Source organism: Cydia pomonella, chromosome 9 (genome assembly GCF_033807575.1).
Source record: "Cydia pomonella isolate Wapato2018A chromosome 9, ilCydPomo1, whole genome shotgun sequence".
Classification (NCBI taxonomy): domain Eukaryota; kingdom Metazoa; phylum Arthropoda; class Insecta; order Lepidoptera; family Tortricidae; genus Cydia; species Cydia pomonella.
The window spans coordinates 12,965,941-12,984,963 of NC_084711.1; the positions used below are offsets into that span (position 1 = coordinate 12,965,941).

The 19,023-nt window shown below is 39.3% G+C and overlaps 2 protein-coding genes across 2 annotated transcripts; one reads left to right on the top strand and one right to left on the bottom strand.

Moving 5' to 3' along the window:
* Positions 1-2,441: 2,441 nt before the first annotated feature.
* On the bottom strand, positions 2,442-4,604 carry LOC133521428 (A-kinase anchor protein 10, mitochondrial). Its single transcript, XM_061856386.1, has 3 exons — positions 4,400-4,604; positions 4,214-4,318; positions 2,442-4,012 (listed from the first exon to the last, which is right to left on the bottom strand). Exons 1-3 carry the CDS (start codon positions 4,422-4,424, stop codon positions 2,523-2,525), a joined length of 1,620 nt encoding a protein of 539 aa, XP_061712370.1. The 5' UTR covers positions 4,425-4,604; the 3' UTR covers positions 2,442-2,522.
* Positions 4,605-13,641: 9,037 nt separating this feature from the next.
* LOC133521430 (uncharacterized) lies at positions 13,642-19,022 on the top strand. Its single transcript, XM_061856388.1, has 3 exons — positions 13,642-13,844; positions 15,515-15,906; positions 18,418-19,022. The coding sequence occupies exons 1-3, from the start codon at positions 13,686-13,688 to the stop codon at positions 18,494-18,496; spliced, it is 630 nt and encodes a 209-aa protein (XP_061712372.1). The 5' UTR covers positions 13,642-13,685; the 3' UTR covers positions 18,497-19,022.
* The last annotated feature ends 1 nt before the right edge of the window (position 19,023 follows it).

Below are 19,023 nucleotides of genomic sequence, written 5' to 3' on the forward strand. Positions count from 1 at the left end.
GGACGGGCCTAATGGGCACTAAGAATGGTGGTAGTTCAGTGGTGTCACTTACGAATTCGAGCCAATCGTGCAGTCTAACGCAAATAGTTGCGACCAATCGCGTGCGTGATGTGAACTCGTCAACCAATCACGTTGTGGCTTTAGACTGCACGATTGGCTCGAATTCGTGTGCGTGACACCGCTGTACTGGACCATTGCCCGTAAGGCCTGTCTTTAGATATATGTCAATGCTCTCAAAGGTGGTCATGGGGACCCCAAAATATACCCATCTGATACCACCATGAAACCAATTCCAGTCGGTGGGTGTGCACCCTCATTTCATGGTGTTTCGACGGTAAAGCCCTGGCAGACTTATATATTTCTTCAAAACAAGGCGTAATATCTTTTTATTAAACAGAAACGCCTGCGAGAATTTTTAAAGCGTTTTATTATGAAAAGGTTAACTGGATGAGATCCCTCAAAAGGATAAGTTTGACTTTTAATATGTATTTTTGTACAGTAAAGAGTTTACTACTACTACTAAAAGACTAATGTTTCTAATTAGATTAATATATCAATTCGACCAATTTGGCATCAATATATATACGAAACCTTATATTAAGTAAGATCGTACTAACGTACCTACACCATCACATATTTATGGTCCCATGTTTCATCATACTTACAGGTAGAGTAACATATGTTTACTCTACCTGCTATACGCTATGTGCTGTCCCCCGTCCTGCTCTCGTGCTAGGTTTGGCGGTACAATTGTTTCTTTAGGTACTTATTCACATACCATTCCAGTTTATTCGTTATTAGTTTTAGTATAGGTATCCTTAGGCTTAGCACGCACTGCGGTTTTTTTTCTTGCGGTTGCGGTCTGGCCGAAAACGCCGAACCGCGGAGGAACTCGCACTGCGGTTGCGTTTCCGCGGTTTTCACGTTCAGTATGACAATGGATTTCCTCAGAGCAGTATGTGTTGTGGCCTTAGTTTTAAGAAATAAAAAAATAGAAATCGTTTCGCCAACATAAGTACTGGGTGCATCCTCTAACAGATCAAAGATATTTGAAGGCATACCGGCAACGCTTCACTTTCGACCGGCAACGAACTTTCGGACTCCGACGACATAATGCAGCGCCCAACACACACCTCACTGCTCCGCTCTCTGAGCCGAACTGACGAAAAAACCGCTTTTTACGAACCGCAGTGGGGGCGCTGCCGTACATGAAGTATGGGATACATAAAAACGCGCGGTTGCAAACCGCGAATCAAAATGTAGCAAGTTGCGTTTTTAAAATCAGTCACTGAAATAAATCGCAAGTGCGTGCGCTTATAAAGAATGCCGTACGTTACATTTTTTGCGGTAGCGGAACCGCTTTTTAAAAACCGCAGTGCGTGCTAAGCCTTAGGCCGGTTGTAGACGTCCGGTGATTTCGCCGGAAACCGGACCGTGTTACGCGACTACGCTACGTTCAGGGCTATAACCGCGAAAATCGAAGTTCGTCAATTGCGGGCATTTTCGTCTGTCGCTCTAATTATGTCTTAGAGTAAAAGAGAAAAATCCCAGCAATTAGCGAATTTCAGTTGTCGCGGTAGGCCCCCAGTTTTCTAGTTGCTACCGACAGCTAAACCCAAAAGAACAAGACATCGTCGGCGAACCCGGACAATTGTCCGGCTGGTGAAAACACCGGACGTCTACAAGTGGCCTTACGTGCATTTTGTACGCACGACTGCATTCGAGTGAGCACTTCTTGCCATGTTATTACTATGTTTTCAAGTATACGCGACGTAGTAAATTTGTTATTTTTTTAAAGTAATAATAAGTTCTACAAAATTGGCTCTACAAACCTCACCGATATCTGATGGGATTTTTGATATGCATCTCACTCTCAGTAATATATCGAAAGTAGCATGCAATTATCGGTGACGTCTGTAGAGCCTAAATGTTCGAAATAAGATTCAATTGTGTATTTTTTGAGATTTTTTTGTTTTGATAGTGTTTATCGGATTTAATAAATATTTATAAGTACAACTACATACGACGAATTATTATTTTGAAGCAGATACATTTAGTATATTATACCTACCTATTTAATTTTGCAAGCGTCAAAAATTTGCCCCTCCGACCTGGGTGCCTAACCAAGATGCCAATCGTTATGCCATAGTGAACTACGCTAATGTTTCTCTGACGCACTAACACCACAGAATAAAGAACTACGTCGGCGTGTTAATTAAAAACACGTACCTATTACGTATTTTTTAAAGGATTGTTTTCATTTACGCGTTAAAGGTTACAATGTTTGTGTGACGTTTCGTGCTCGTCTGAATACCGAGATAAGGATAACAAATTGGAAGAACCCAGTTACTTATTGAAAAGATGACGTAATATTGATATTTGGACATTTCTTTGATTAAGTACTTGCTTATTCGTAAAAATAGAGAAGTTATACCTCAAAATTATGTGTTAATGTTTATTTTATACATATTCTATACATAATCATTTACAAAATATACTTTTAAATAATAACTATCACATGTTCATACATCATCACGTTCATTTTCTGGTGGGGCCATTGTCAGGTCGGTGACGTCTTTGACAATCATATGAGCAATTTGCCAGGCCATCTCTTCATCGACTTTAGATGTATTAATTGGCACAAATCTACTGACCATTTTCTTTAAAACCGATTTATCTTTTTTGTCTGGATCGGGTTCAAATTTTGATTCGAATCGACCCAAACTATTCACTCTGCCAAGGATCAAACCATCATACCTCTTTCGCTGCCATAATGAGTCTGCATTATAAAGCTGGTTAGAGTCTATTGTCATGTCAGGCACGGAATGGTTACGTTTCTTTTTACGGAAGATGGGATCACCCATTGCAAGTAGAGTATTTTGAGTGCTTAAACTAAATTCACTGCTGCAATCCGAATGTGACTTATGATTAGCAGACCACATATTATCTACAGAGTGAATCATTTCAGAGAGATATTTATAATATAATTCAGATTCTAAAAATGCTTTTACATAGCGGTTTAGGGTGTTGAATACAATTTGGTAAGGTATATCAAAGCATGTTGGAAGAGGTCCACCTTCTCTGCAAATGTCACTTTCTATTGTAGATCTAATATTGGTGGGGAAGCCAACAGGACTTGTTGCTTGGAGTGAAAAATACTTGTCATAGAGAACAATTGCATCTGTTTGGGCTTGCTCCGGGCTGGTAGTGTTGGCATTCAATAAATTATCCCTGAAATGCATTACAGCCATAAGAAATTCTAGTAAAATACTGCATGATTCCTGCTCCATGTACTCCATAAAGTAAAATAATATGGCTTCATTATATAAAATGTCTTCCAGTCCTAGAGAGCCACTGGTCAATATATCTATTTGTGCCTTAATGTAGAGTGGACTGTTCTGAAAGTCCTTAAAATATCTCTGTTCAATTTGATTGAACAATTCATCTTCAACTGGCTTAAAGCAATCTTCTTTTATTTGCCCCTCAGGATGGCAAATATTTGTTATAACAATTTTTCTTAAACTATCTGGTAAGTCTAGTTGATGTGGTGCTTCTAGTGCTACATATTTTTTAAATAAATTGATGGCTTCTTCGGTTGGGTTATAATGTTTACTTTTATAATCAGAGACATTTACTAGTGTAGAGTGTTCTGCCAAGTTCCCAAGAGAACTTGTGGAACATTCCTGCATATTTTGTTTACAGGCATTAGCACTGTCTTCAGTCCAGCTGAATCTTTGTGATGCATGCGTGGGGGGCGGCTCGCTGTGGGAGTTGCACTGCAGGTCAAAACTTTTTGTTCTGCTCAGTTTCCAATGATTGTCAATTTCACCATTTAAACTATTTTTCAAAACAAGGACCTTGAAGTTGTCCAATTCCAACCAGCATTTGACAAGCACATGCTGGCCAATAGTCTCCATAAATTGAATAAAGTATTTTATAGCTTTCTTATCTACAAGTATGTCATGTACACTTAAATTCAATTTCGATTTTTTTAAGAATATCCGAGAGTTTTCTGTAATAAAAAAATTGTATAAGAATATTTTTGTTACAAGATACACTTTTTCAGAATTCAGTGCACACATAAACTGTGGTTGTTTTAGTTAAGGATATCAACAATGGATCGCAAAGCCGTGTGTTAAGAATAATTTACTATTCACATGTGTAAAAGGAAAACGCATACAAGTAATGTGAAAAAAAAAACATGTTTACCTACCTTGCAGTTCACCGTCTATATGCGTGTCTAAATAAGTTTTGCTACCGGAATTGTCGATTGCGCTCGTTTCAGGTGGCCGTACTGGACAACCAGTTTTTCCTTTTGCTGAAACAATAGCCACGATAAAGTACAGTTATTACAACACCACTATAAACTTTACGTGACTAGTTTCACTTCACTGTTTACCTGCGCTCTTCCAAAACTTAATCATTTTACTGATTCAAATATATAAGACACGGTAGCAGAAGCAGTAGGTGAAATAACAGGGTTCTTCATAGGTGATTTAATAGCTCCCAGGTAAACGTAAACAATAATAATGTAACGAAGACGAAAACAATTTTCTACTTTTGACTGATTTGCTGGACGACCCACAGAGTATGTAATACACACAGTGATTTGACGTGACGATTAATGTTACCAGTATGACATTTTATTTGCACTCTACACGTTTGCCAACTTGAATAGGGACTATTAAACAGTCGAAAACGAAGCTGCGATCTTTGTATGGGAGATTGATACTTCGCAGTTACATTTTTCAAATTTGCCGTTTTTTCCTATTGACAAAGCTGGCTTGCCAGAGCATAATCGAACGAGCGAGCGACGCAAAGATAAGTTCTTACATTCAACTTGGAACACACAATCGAAGTTACGCTCTCACTACATACTACAGTTACACTTTCGCGCCTTTTTCTACTGACAAAGTTGTTTGACCGCCTATATTTAATTAATAGTATACAAGTATATATACAAGAATTGCTCGTTTAAAGGTATAAGATATATATTTCTGTGATCTCGGAAACGGCTCTAACGATTTCGCTGAAATTTGGTATATGGGGGTTTTTGGGGGTATACAATCGATCTAGATTAGTCTTATGTTTGGGAAAACGCGTGTTTTCGAGTTTTCATGCGTTTTTCTTTTGACGCAAAATATGGTCGCTAATTTCGGGTTGCCGGCCACTGTCCGTCTGGTCCAGCGGGTTAAAACTTAAAACGCGGACTGCTAAACCAGTGTTACGGGTTCGAATCTCGCCCGGTTACTAACTTTTGTTTTTTTTTTTATATGTTCAAATTTATGTATAATTATTTAATTTTTATTGTTTTAGACAAGTTTAATTTAGTAAAAAAAATACCTATGTAATAAGAGAAATTGACAATAGATGGCGTTACTCTGTGACAAGTGCTGTAAGGTTAAAATCGATTGTAAATAATAATAATTGTCAGTTCACATTTTACTTTTTAAGTTTATATAGATAGATTATCACCTATACACCACCATATTACAATAAATAGGTTATAACCGAGCAAAGCTCGGTCGCCCAGGTACTTTATATTTGAATGACATTAAATATTTGTCATGGACATTAACGTAGAGTCTGTGCGGAAAGAGAAGAGTTGCGGAATGTATGGGGCCCAATACATTCCACGGTTCTTTTTTTTACGAACAGACTAACATTATATCTATCGATATCGGTAGGTACTAGTTTACCTTGGTTAAAATTCATAGGTTAGCATAACAATGCTCGTATAATCCCATTTCAATAAAAAAATCTTAATATTACAACTTTGGTTTTTGTATATCTTTTCCATAGAAACATTAAAGATAAAAAAAGCTGCACCCGTAACATAAATATGAAGTAGGTACTTATGCCAAAAAATCACAACTAATTAGTGGCACCATATTTCAACAAATAAAAACAAATAACAACTACTTTAGTTTCTATGTCAATGAGAGCCGAATTTCAGTCCACAGTGGGTCTTAAAGCAAAAGTATCTACTTACATAAAAGGTATCATATCTACCTAGGTACTGCATTCGTGTCCAACCGATGTGAATTTGTTTAAAAAAACATTATATTTAATAGTAAAGTTATAATAATATCCTCCTAGGGCCCACGGTCCTACCTGTAGTACTTATTCAGTTCAATGAAATTTAAATCATATTCAATTGGAACTGAGTTGCTTTTGCTTTGTTTCGTTCAGATTTCAAACAACGCAAAATCAACTCCACACTAGCAAAAGCTAACCTGTACCTCTAGTGTAACTTCCATTCGAAAGCGTAACGTAACTTTCGCGTTTAGGTTAAGTCTCATTTTGTATGGGATTTTGAACAGCGCGCCAAGCGGGACGTTTTGGAAAGTCAAAAATCTCATACAAAATGACACTTAACGCAAACGCGTACGTCACGTTTCGCTGTCGAAAATATTTACACTAGGGGTACTGATCGCCCTAATCAAAAACCATAAACCGAACATTACGAACTGTCATCAATGGAACGACTGGAACCGAGGCAAAAGTCCAGGGGAGGGGTACCAACTGGCTCGGTATATATAATATATGGGCCATTGGATATATTATGCAATGTACACAGTGTCACAAAATAAAAAATTAACAAAAGGTCCGTTCCCGCTGTTCTTGAAAATACATACCTAAACTTGCCCGACTCACTAGGGTTGCTTCTGTATTAATTTCGCGTTTTAAAAAGGAGTAGGTAATATAAGTTTACAGACATACATACATCGATTCGTTTATACATACATCTTATCATGTTTACATTCCTTAGAGACTGTATTTTGACGTACATGACAGTAGGCACTCTCTTGATAGATAACTGGCAACGATTATTTGAATATATTATAACAATTACTAATTACACAATTAACAAAAAATTCAGGTCTTTACTACTATCCTAACCTAAATAACACCCTATAATAGAAATTCACCCCACGACCCCCCCGACGCAAAAGTACCCATGACACTCGTCGCGTTGCCACGTTGAACGGCTATGGATAATCTTTGCATCAGGAAGGTCCCTGAGCGAGGATCCAACCCTCTCTCTCGCATGCGTCTCCCCACTTCCTCGAAAAAGGCCTTGGCCTCGGCACACCAGCACCCGGCGGTTTCTACAGCAAGCGGGACAAATAAATAGTTCGCAAGGACCTCATATTTCTCCCGCTTGCGAACCGCAGCCAACTCGGCCGCTGCCCCTGCCATCCTCACCGTACGGCCAATATGCGACGCCGCGAAAGTGCTGACACACGTTGCGTCCCACACTAAACATTTCCCCTTCTCCCAAGGAACCAACGTCAACCCATCAGGTCTCTTCCCATCAGAGCGACTGAGGCCCGGAGGTTCCAGCATGCACGGAACGTTTGCAGAAACTAGCGCTCTCCGCACGATATCATTAAGCGCGTGGTGCCGCGGAAACCTTCCTGCACACCGACCACAACTCAACGCGTGATGACCGCTGCTCTCCACCCTAGTACCGCAGATGCAAGCGTGGGGTTCACACACTGCACAGCCCAGGCGAAGAGCAACTGCAATCCGCGTCGAGTCGTTGTCAAGCAGTGTACCCAAGTGCGGAGAGGGAAGCGCGTGAAGCCACGCTCCCGACTCCGGCTTCGACACTGCGAGCATCCTCGCCCTGTCTACACCCACCGCACACCCCACTAAGTTACCGAGCACCCGTTTAACCCCCACGTCATCCCACAGACGCTGACGATCCGGTCTCTCCGGCGCCGTTGCCTCAGGGTTGAGAGCCCGCCAAGCCTCCAAAGCTTCCGCGGCGAAAGGTATGGATACCTTGTCACCATCTGGAAATAAAATTTGAGTGACAAGGTCCACGACTCCCGCCGCCGACGCCAGAAATGCCGGCAAGCTAACGTCCCGTACGCGCCTCACGCCTAGCCCACCCGATCGAATGGGAAGGGAGGCCAGACCCCATTGATCCGCATTAAGGGAGACGTTCAACATTGACTCTACCGAATCCTTTAAAACGCTATCGAACGAGTCAATAAGCCTGGGGCATAGCCAGGTTGGCACAGTGCGCAAAAAGTAGGTGACTCTGGGAACGGCGAAACAGGACCTCAACAGAACCAGTGACACATGCGCAGAAATCTTCTTTAACTTATCCCCCGCGCTCAAAAGAAGCTGTCTTCTCACCTCGAAGGCCTCGGGGATAGCCTCCGAAAAAATGGGAGACCCCAAAAGATTAAAAGTCCGGGGTGACAACTCCTTGAGTCCAGGGAGCAAGTCGCTAAATAAACTGAAGGTAAGCTGAGACTCGACGCCACAGGGAAAAAACTCACATTTGCTAGAGTTTACCTCCAGCCCCAGGTCTCGAAATCGCGGAAGAAGGGCAAGCAAATCTTGTTGAACTTCCAGAGGCTTACCCCCGATAGTACCGTCATCCAGGTACCAGATGTTGAGTGGGGATTTCAGCCCGGAGACGGCTTTATGTATCGCGAGACTAAAAATCAGAGGGCCAAGAGGGTCCCCCTGCTGTGCCCCAACCTGCGAAAGAAGGAGGGATCCGTCATAAAAAAGATTAGAAGGAGAGGAATACACCTGGAAAAGAAAAGGGTAGAGAGATGGCACCTTCTCCCTTACTTCCGCCAACAAAACGTCGCGCTCGACGGAATTAAAGGCATTCTTAATGTCCAGCTTGACAACAATGCACCCCTCATTCCCTGGATCCGTAGTAAACGCCCTTGTTGCGTGGATAGCAGCCTCACAACCTAGCCTCGTACCAAATCCCAGCTGACAAGGACGAAGATAAGCGGCCATTTCTTCCCTGACTGACCTACACCCAATCTTAGCCGTTAGGCGACGAAACGTGCTACCTATTGCAATCGGCCTCAAACCGCCGTCTCTCTTCGAAAGCGCACACAAGGAGGCTCCATACACATAAGGGCAAACCGTAGAATTTAACCGACCAGCCAGCAAAAAACTGCACAACTTTGCCAAGCTTTCCAGCAAGCGCAACCCGTTATCGCCCGCTGACACCGAGGTAAGCTCCTTTAAATGAGCCGGGCGGATACCGTCTAAGCCGGCAGCAGAACAACTGTTGAACGAGCTGAGAGCGAGGGCCACATCCTCCGGCTTAACCGTCAAAGGCGCGAATGAACCATCCGGGTCCTGTGGAAATATCAACGGCCGAGACGGGGCCGGATGCTTCAACCGCAAGGCGTTAAGAGTCTCTGGGGTCGAAGGAGCCACCCCATCATCAGACATCAACACTCGAACTGCGCCTTTGAGGTCACCCTCAAACACTTTAGACTCAATGGTCTTAACGACCGAGAAAGATCTAAAGGCTCTAGGCTCCGCATCATTGACCACAGCGCCAATATTTGAATTCAGAACTATCGCTCTGCTGAAGGAGTAAAGATCTGCAAGCGTTTTCATTCTGAAAGTTGCAAGCATCTGTGTTGGTCGACATTATTGTATTTCGTTTATGAAGAAAAATAATAATAATAATATTAGAATCTACCTGGAGCGTTTACATTCCCAACCTCAGCTAGACCGTATCTCTTTTACAGTACCTATGTACGTAGCGGCAGTGACGTCAAGTGAGCAACGCGCGCAGCGCGCACAGCCCGACTAAGCTCTGCCCGAGAGTGCCCGAGAACGCCTGTAAATGTAACGTCTGTGTGCGTAAATGTCACGTCTGTTGCGTGCGGCGAAAATGGCACTTTGTACTGAGCGGACTCTCTAGTCTGCTCCGGCGCGCGCCGCCGCTATTTACTTTGTGACAGTGTGTCGAATGTAGTCCGTAACTGCAAGGTGTATATGTGCCTATTGTTTTCCGGGAGTAGGGCTGCCATCCGTCCTGGTTTTCCCGGATTTGTCCTAGTTTGTAGGCCGTCCGGGGGGGGTGTCAAGAAGTGTCCGGGGAAAACCCGGACACTTTTCATGTAAGGAAGCACGTACATTAAACCTACATGTAAAATTAAAGGTCTTGTTTATTAAAAATATTATTTTCGGACTCGTCCGGGGAAAAAATGCGATTTACGCCAACTGTTCGGGTTTTTTTGAATCTTTGTTCGGGTTTGGCGAAATTCGAGATGGCAGCCCTATCCGGTAGAGATATGGCGGACATGATATGCAATGTACAGGCAGATTTCGAGAACATTAATAAATGGACCCATGACAACGGGATAATTTTAAATATAAGTATAAAACAAAATGTATGCATATTTATTCGGCGCACAATAGCAAAATATATAACTTCGACTGAAATCCAAATTATTGGTCACGAATATGAGTACCTACCTACATAACAATATGCGTAACTGTACTTGTAATAAACTGGAGGTAGTGGATAACTTTAAATACTTAGGTTTACTGATTGATACACATTTTAACTGGAAATTGCACATAAATCAAGTATGTAATAGGCTTCGATTTAGTCTTAGGCCAATTCTATCATTTTAATAGAAAACTAAATAAACGAATCCTGTACGTGGTATACTATGCCCTTGCCACAGATTATATAATAGTTCTTACGAACAGATACTTATCTCTCAAAGAAATGGCAAATACCTACCGTTTTAATACCTACACAAAAATACAATGGAGTGACCTTCAACGCGCCGCTTTCCGCGCCGCGCGCACTGGCACAACGCTAGGGTTGCCGACGCTTGGAAATGATTTTACAAATAAGTACCTGCTTAAACTATAGATTCTATGGAAGATAACTAGATACCTACCTACTTAAGTAGGTACAAATATAAGTTTTAATTGTCAAATTAGTATTAGAACTTGCCATTTGGTGTATAAAAGGATAGCGTAAAATAACTATGAACTAATTTGTCGTAAAAAACATTATACCTTTGAAGAAATTCAATACCATCTATGTAGCTTACAAATATGGTAATTAATAACAATAGGTGTACTTATATTGATTGTCTACTTACTTTTCCTATGTATCGAAAGAGAAAAAACTATATTTTTTATTAGTTTTGTTGTTTTTGCATCTATCCACACTACACGCTGTGTTATTTGTTCGTGACGAAGACATTTTTTTCGCATACATTTTGGCATATTCGAGCGCGTGGCGACGAGACGTGCGTACGTGAGCGCGTGTGACAACCAAGTTCAACCAACTAGCTTGCTTTTGTACCGTGAACGGGACGAGATTCGTAGGCATAAATCCGAGCTCGCGCAGAGAGATCCATAGGCCTGCCTTGGGCAACTTAAACCAAATTTGATCTGCTGTTTCTTTAAAGACTGTAATGTAATATGTTCATTTGTCTCAAATTACTGGTTAGCTGGCTTGGCTCCGCCACTGGTACGTAATTATTTGTTGATTTGGAATGAAGAAACCAGCTTATTAGGTATATCCAGGTGGTGAAAAATGCAAAAAAAAAGTTACGGGGCGTCATCATAGACCAGGAGCCTTGGTACTTTTTCTTTAAGAACCTAGTAAAATAAAGCGTCGAATTATGTCAATGGATGCCTCGCTATGCTAACCATTAATTACTAGTGAATTGAATTTGCATACGTCTATAACTGATCATTTCTAGCTAGGCAATCACGGGTTCGTAACAGGTCTGACGAGATTCGTCGGAACAGAATAGCCTAGTTGAGTACCTATCCTACCTATAACGAGTTCCTGTCTTGGGGTATTACTCGTATTTATAGTCTAGTAAATAAAGAAGACCGTCAACTCCCATACAACGACGCGAGAATCGTCAATGTTGTAGATGACATTAAATATTATTTTTATTACTTTGGCCGGTTCATATTAATAATGCCCGACGGCCCGTGGTCCATTTAAGGTTTGAGATAGTTTGAATTTACGCATGGACTGGGCAGTATGAATATTTCGCTACTTCTAGCCGGGCAATGTAATAAATCAATTATGAACAAGCAGATACTTATCTCTGCGACCTTACCTCTGGTTCAAGTCCTGCCAGAGGCGTACATTTTTTTTTACTTAATTTAAAAATGTGATACATTCCTAAACTTTGAACAACTGTGCTGCCAGCCTAGCCAGGGTAACAATCGCTATCGCTTCCACAGTGAATCGCTTTGTGCTGTATTAGTGCGACAGAGATAGCTGCGTTTCGAGCGCTACGGAGCGTAGGCAATTTGCATGTTGGCTACGTGGCCTGAATATTCTGCTTTATTACATTGCCGAAGGTAGGGTGGTCATTATTCATACTGACCGGTCAAAGTGTTTAATCATGACGTTTTAATTATATTGCCCACTTGATGCGGGCATTGTGATTATTATTATTTATTTATTTTATATTACGTCGGTGGCAAACAAGCATACGGCCCGCCTGACGGTAAGTAGTCTCTGTAGCCTATGTACGCCTGCTACTCCAGAGGAGTTGAGCTCTGGCAACCTTACTTACCGGCAGGAACACAACACTAAGTAGGGTCTAGTGTTATTTGGCTGCGGTTTTCTGTAAGGTGGAGGTACTTTCCCAGTTGAATGACATCCATTGGCTGTGCTCTACCACACAAAGCGAGATGACATTTACAATGCCCATACCTCTCTTTTGGACGTAGTTTAAGGACGTACCCGGGTCCAAACCATTATTCATACAGACCGCCCATTATTCATAATGACCGGACTTATCAAAGTCGCCCGCAACATATATATGAATAATAAAGGAACTGTACCTATATCTTTTTTATTATCAGTTAAAATCTTTGTGACAGAACGTATGACCTGACTAAGTTTAGGTATCAAGAAATAATATGTAGATGCCTAACAGGTAGGTGTATTAAGATTAATATGAGCATATATTATGATCTTTCAATCTTAGCAGCCGTACTTACCTACTCCTAAAAAAAGTGTGGATAGGCTAGCTAGTTATTAATAATATAATTATGAATCATATTGCGTTATTATTTTAAGTATTATTTATATTATTATAGGTACTAAGTAGGTAGGTATTATTTTAGGTACCAAGTATGTATAGGTATACACTTAAGTGACTAATGAAATAAATTTTACAAGATGATTTTCTAACTCGTTCTATAAAGGTAGTAGGTACCTATAATAAATTACCTTTGGATTAGAATCTGAACTACCTATCTCGTCTCTCGAAGGCTGACGTATAGGTAGTAGGCGCAATAATAATGATAAGTAATGACATAAGGGCTGCATAAAGGAGATTTAATAAAGGAGTAAGAGGGTGTGTCGTGTCAGTACTCTTTTTTTGAAAAACAAAAACTAATATCATGCTTTGGTTTTGTTAATAAATGTACTTTACATTGAATTTAGATCGAAGATAAGTACCTAACCAAATATTGTACACCTTTGTAAGGCAGGATATGGAGAACATGAACATGACTCATTTACCTAAGACCTTTGTATTTGTAGAACCTATAACCATACAATAAATATTTTTGATTATGATTTTTGATTTTGATAAAGTTGAAAAAAAAAGTCTAAAAGTGAACTTGTTCCTTCGTCCAGTGAGTGTTGCGGATTCCATAAAACTTCTGTTAGTTTGAACGGTTCATTGAGCAGATTATCCACGGTCCTTACGCAATCTGAGGACGCAGTGCACTAGCGGAGGCTATCGACCTTCCCACGGTTACTTGAAAGAACTGTTATGTTGTTGGAAATAACTTGGTGTCCAGAGGCGCGCAGGGCAGCTAGCCTTAGCTCAGCCAGTCGCCTGCTCGCGGGACTCGGGGCCACTTCACCAGACACTACCACTTTACAAGCTTACAAAATGTGCGCAAAATCTATTTTGTTCTTATTTTCTATTTTATCGACTTACGTAGACTCAGCTTCGTTTGACCAGCGTCAGACTGGAAACTTGAACGTGCAAGTAGATTTGAAGGACATCCAAATTATTGCTTTGATGAAGGGCGGCAAGGAAGAATATGTGGTAAGAGATTTTTATATTAAAAAAAAAAACAAAACATTTTAGTTCCAGCCTTGCTTTATTAGCTAAGATAGGTACCTACTTTATGATGTTTTGGCATGGTTTAGTGCCCTAGAGTTTATTACAAAGCGGCTGTAGGCGGTTTACTGACATGACATGATTGTGTTCCCCGAAACATGCGGCACTTTAGAAAATTAGATAGCCAAGTAAGTACTAGTACCTATCAGCTACACATACGCAATATTATACTATACTTATTATCTATACAGAACGTGACGAGGCTTAAAGCTGTAAGGAATTTTAAGCAGTTTTTATCGTTACGAGGTTCACATTCAATAATTTTTCGTAATCGGTTGAGTTTTGAATAGGTAAATGTATTGATTAATAGTAGCCGGTATTAGGTCGGGTACCTACCTAAGAAATTAAGAATTACATTTTTCATACTCATTTTCGTACTTTAGAGGATACGGGAGCTGAGATTTAAATATTTTAGGTGAAAATATCCGTCTCGCTAACGGAAGCGGCTCGTAAAACTAGTGCAATAAGGACAACGCCAGGTTAAGCGAAAAATCCTGCATAAAAACCTCAGAAAGCGATGTTTCGCACTCGACGTTTCCTTCTCCAAAACTTAACCAAATGTAACGAAATTTTGAGATCTAAATGGTAATGAATTTATCTGTGTCGGACTGTTTTGATTTTTAGGCTGTTTGATGTCTTTTGAATACCATGCTTTTCTTTGCGGCCTAGTAAATTAGGACGTTTTTGCGAATATTTGAAGTGCACTGGCGCCTTAAGATACAAAAATATCAGAAAAAGTAAAACAGTCCGACACAGATAATAATAATAATCTGTGTTGAAAAAATCATTGCTGGCTTCAAAAACCACGGAGGAAACAGTCGAGTACGTTTGTATGGAGAAATGACCACTCCTAAGCTGTTGCCTCTTAATAATACTTATTTTTGTGCTGCAAATCAGTTAAAAAGCTAGGTATATATACATTCGTGCTGGTGTATATTTTTGGGTCTTCTAATAGTTACCTATCGTAATGTAATGTATAGAGTAAGGTGCAGGCACGCCTAATTTGCAATTGTTATTCGTACAAGAAGAGAGCAAAATTGCATTTTGCTGCGGTGTTGGATTTTGAGCATCGGAGGGAGAGACTCTAAAGGGACGGGTGGCAAATAATTATCATTAGATAATCCGCTTCGAAAGACTTTCTCTATTATTATAAATGAGTGTACAAAGTTACAGTCCATTCACATGTGAGACAGAAATAAAACCTTAAAATAACGACTTCAAAAAGGATAAAATAAAATATCATCCCTTTTATATGCACTCAAATGATTTGTTTGAAATCGGTGCCCAGTTCTGAGTTAACAATTAACATACCTACATACAAATAGTGTTTTCGATTGACTTTATTTTCTTTACATATATTATTTATTATATTTCAAAACGTTCAAAATTAAACGTTATATTAAAAGGCATTTCCCTTTTAAAACACGATTAAAGTTAATAAGGAGAGATCTTTCCTTTCAAAACTCTTTGTTATAGGTAGGTAGGTACTTTTCATACACAATATACACATCTTGATAATTTGATTGCGGATTAACTATGGATATTGTTTGCGCAGTATATCCTCAATCTTCAAAGAATACCTATCTTTATTTCAGGATTACGACTATGCCTACGATTACTCAGAGATGACGATAAGACCGCAAAACGGTTCGACAACACCGAGACCGTTAAACGCAACCACTGATGCTGAAAATGATTCAACTATTACCACCACTGTATCCGACCAGTCCACTGAGGCGATAAAAAATGATACGTGGTCGAGTGCTGAGACTACACTGGCACCTACCGCGGTGAGCCAGCAAGACACGTCTTCGTCAACAGAAAAAAGTGCCGAAGTCTTCGCAGCAACGGCATCTACTCCGCCAATTCCTAATGATAAAAACATCACAGTAATACAGACTGCCTCAAATAGCACGGAATGTAAAAAAGGCTTTATTCTTAACATCAAAGGTGATTGCGAACTCAAATTGCAGGGCACCGGAAATGCGTAAGTAATTATATGACTTACATTCTGTATACCTATGTCTATGTTGGGTGGCCAATTTGACTTTTGATTTGAAAAAGTACACACATACCAACCAATTTTTCAATCAAGTTAAGAGTCGCCAGCACAGAACCGCAGCTATACAAACCTAATTATACTCTCAATTTTATAACGACATGCTAAAATAACATGAAACTTGGCATGAACATTGAAGTAACATATATCTATGCCTGAAAGTTTACATATTACATACAAAAAATCAATCACTATATTTCATTAGTGATTTCTAGAAACGAAAACTATTTTCAGGCCTTCTAACGCAACTAGTTCAGTTAGTCTTGATGATCACGTTGTAGCATTCCACCGTGGTACACCAAACGAGAATGTGCGGTCGAACTAATATGAACGGTAAACTGTAGGTATAGTTCATAAAAAACTGAACATTTTCACGCGATAAAAATGTTTGCCTATTGTCTATCTATATGTCAGTAACAGTTTAAGTGTTCGGCTAGCAATTACTGTTATCAAAGTATTTGCAATGTAAATGAGTAGTGCGAGTACCCACAATACAAGCATACCCAAGCACTATTTTCAACATTTGTCGGTGTCGGTAATAATGCTGTTTTACAGTACAATATGGTGCTACTTTCCCGCACGCGCGCGGGAATGAGCACTTTCCGTGCATATGTCGAAACTTCAAAGAGCCATATGTATTGTAAAACGTTGTACGATACACGTACGAATAGGTAATTTGCAACTCGTGTCGATTTAATTAAAACACTCCCTTCGGTCGTGTTTTCATGTATCACCACTCGTTGCAAAGTTCCTATTTTCTGCACTTGTATCGTAAATAACTACTGTATGATTAGCTCTTTTTTAACTAAATTAGACACCTGACCTTTGCACTTTTTAAAACACAGTAGGTACCTACAGATGAATACCAATTTTTTTAATTTTTCATGTTCTGAAAGTGGGTCATTGTTTATCTTAGAATCGGGCTGAAAGTGATACGTGTCGGCCCTATGAATGAAAAGTTGCGTATTCTCGTGTCCCCGTCCCATGAGCAACTAGATGGAAATAAATGGAACAATATTGTGTAAGAGTTTTATAGATTAGCGTTTGATACGCGCCTATTAGCTCATTTTTGGAAGCGACTGTGGCGCGTATAAATAAACCAAATGTAGCGAAATATTTCGCGTGTGTAAGCGCATAACGCCGAAACGACCGTACACGTGCAGAAAATACGCTAGTCTAAAACCGCCCTAAGGCGGAAACCAAAAATATTTATTTTTAAGCATAAACGTAGGTGTGAACAACGGCAAAAACATATACAGCCACACTAAACTGTAGGTGTACAATACATCGTTAAAAAAAGGATGAGACACCAATTTCTAACGAAATTATTTGGGTTAGCACTTGCATACAAATAGGGGTGCTTAGTTAATAATTTTGTTGACTTTACATAAAGTATAACTACCTACTAATTGGCTAGCAGTTCTCCGCGATAATTCTAATAAGAAAATTCGTGATTATTAAACCTGATAATTTTCTTATCCATCAAAAGCAGAGACATATCAAAAGCTATAAGACATGGTAGGTATTATGAATATATTTTGAAGAAGTGTAAACCAAATTATATATAATCCAATGCAAAATCATTGATGTACCTATAGCTCGTTTTTTTAGCATTACAGAAAAGGGAAACAATATTGACGTGTCTTTTTATTAAAATCGCTTTTAAAAAATCAATTTATACCTATTACATTTTTATATTTAAGTTTGCATTTAAAAAATCCTTACGTGCTTTCTTTGCTAGCAGAATGAAAAAATAATAATGTATGGGTAAGCTCTATACTATATGTTTTGTCGTTATATATGTATATATTATAAGAAATATAAGTATGTATATTTATGTATGTATGTATTATGTATGTATGGTATGTTATTGTATTATATTTGGTTGTTGTTGTTAAAGTAGCACCGCCCACAATCTCTCTGCTTTGCCTAAAGGTTGACTGGTAGAGAATGCCTCATGGCATTAAGTCCGCCTTTTGTACTATAAGGTTTTCTTTTGTGCAATAAAGATTAAATAAATAAATTACTTATGAAAGCAAAAGAATGTAAATAATTGTATAATTATGCTTTATAATGGTTACATACTTATTTGCTGTGACTTATTTATCAAGTGTTTTTTAATTAAAAGCAACGTCATGATCGCTTATCTTCTCTCTAATGCTAGAAATACGAACTAGGTACCTATATTATTACCAAAATATTATTGAGAGCTAGCATACTTATTTTCGTAATAAGTACTCAAAATGTTGTACTTAGTGACTATTACGTGTACCTTATCATACTGATGCGGATACGCTCGCCGCTTCGGTGTGTGAGCGAAACAGCGTTACGCACGTATATATCAATGTCCCTCTCGCTCGCTAGACCGGTGTGCGGAACCGCATTCAACATGAAGATAGCCTTAACTTATCTATATAACTACATTTTATTCTTTCACAGGTTGCTGAAGTTGGTTAAATTATCCCAGAGATTAAAACTTAAGAGAGAAAATCGAAGAAATCAAAATCATTCAACATAAGCTACCGGACTACATAATGTCATTTTTAATATAATAATATTTAGTGCTAGTTGTGTACATTAGCTTATACACATCTGTGACAAAGACTGCAAGAATAAAATTTAGTTAAAATTAATTCTGTGTTATAAATACATATTTTCCTTTAGTATGACTTGCATTATAAGTATGAGGAAAACTGTAACCAAGAAATTCTAGCCAAGTATGTTATATTTTGGACAATCATGCTTATTATTAATTGTGATCACTTGCACTGGCAATATGTGAAAGTTAATAATTATTACCACGGGTACCATGCTCGGTTGTCAGTAAAGGTGTTAAGAGTCTGTGCGGAATGAGAATGTGGTATACAAGAAAACCAATACATTCTATGACCCTCTTTCTGCACAGACTCTAACATTTTTATAGAAAGAATGGTAATGGAAATTACACATTTATTTATTTATTTAATCTTTATTGCACAATACATGAAGGTACAAATGGCGGACTTAATGCCTTAAGGCACATTTGCATAGTATAGCTTTAATGAG

What these genes read in the sequence shown, in the direction of transcription:
- LOC133521430 (XM_061856388.1), top strand. Translation starts at nt 13,686, where the DNA reads ATGTGCGCAAAATCTATTTTGTTCTTATTTTCTATTTTATCGACTTAC. An exon ending in GCGGCAAGGAAGAATATGTG is followed by an intron (nt 13,845 to 15,514) that starts GTAAGAGATTTT and finishes TCTTTATTTCAG; the next exon opens with GATTACGACTATGCCTACGA. An exon ending in TTGCAGGGCACCGGAAATGC is followed by an intron (nt 15,907 to 18,417) that starts GTAAGTAATTAT and finishes ATTCTTTCACAG; the next exon opens with GTTGCTGAAGTTGGTTAAAT.
- LOC133521428 (XM_061856386.1), bottom strand. Translation starts at nt 4,424, where the DNA reads ATGATTAAGTTTTGGAAGAGCGCAG. An exon ending in TAAGTTTTGGAAGAGCGCAG is followed by an intron (nt 4,319 to 4,399) that starts GTAAACAGTGAA and finishes CTATTGTTTCAG; the next exon opens with CAAAAGGAAAAACTGGTTGT. An exon ending in TATAGACGGTGAACTGCAAG is followed by an intron (nt 4,013 to 4,213) that starts GTAGGTAAACAT and finishes TTTTTATTACAG; the next exon opens with AAAACTCTCGGATATTCTTA.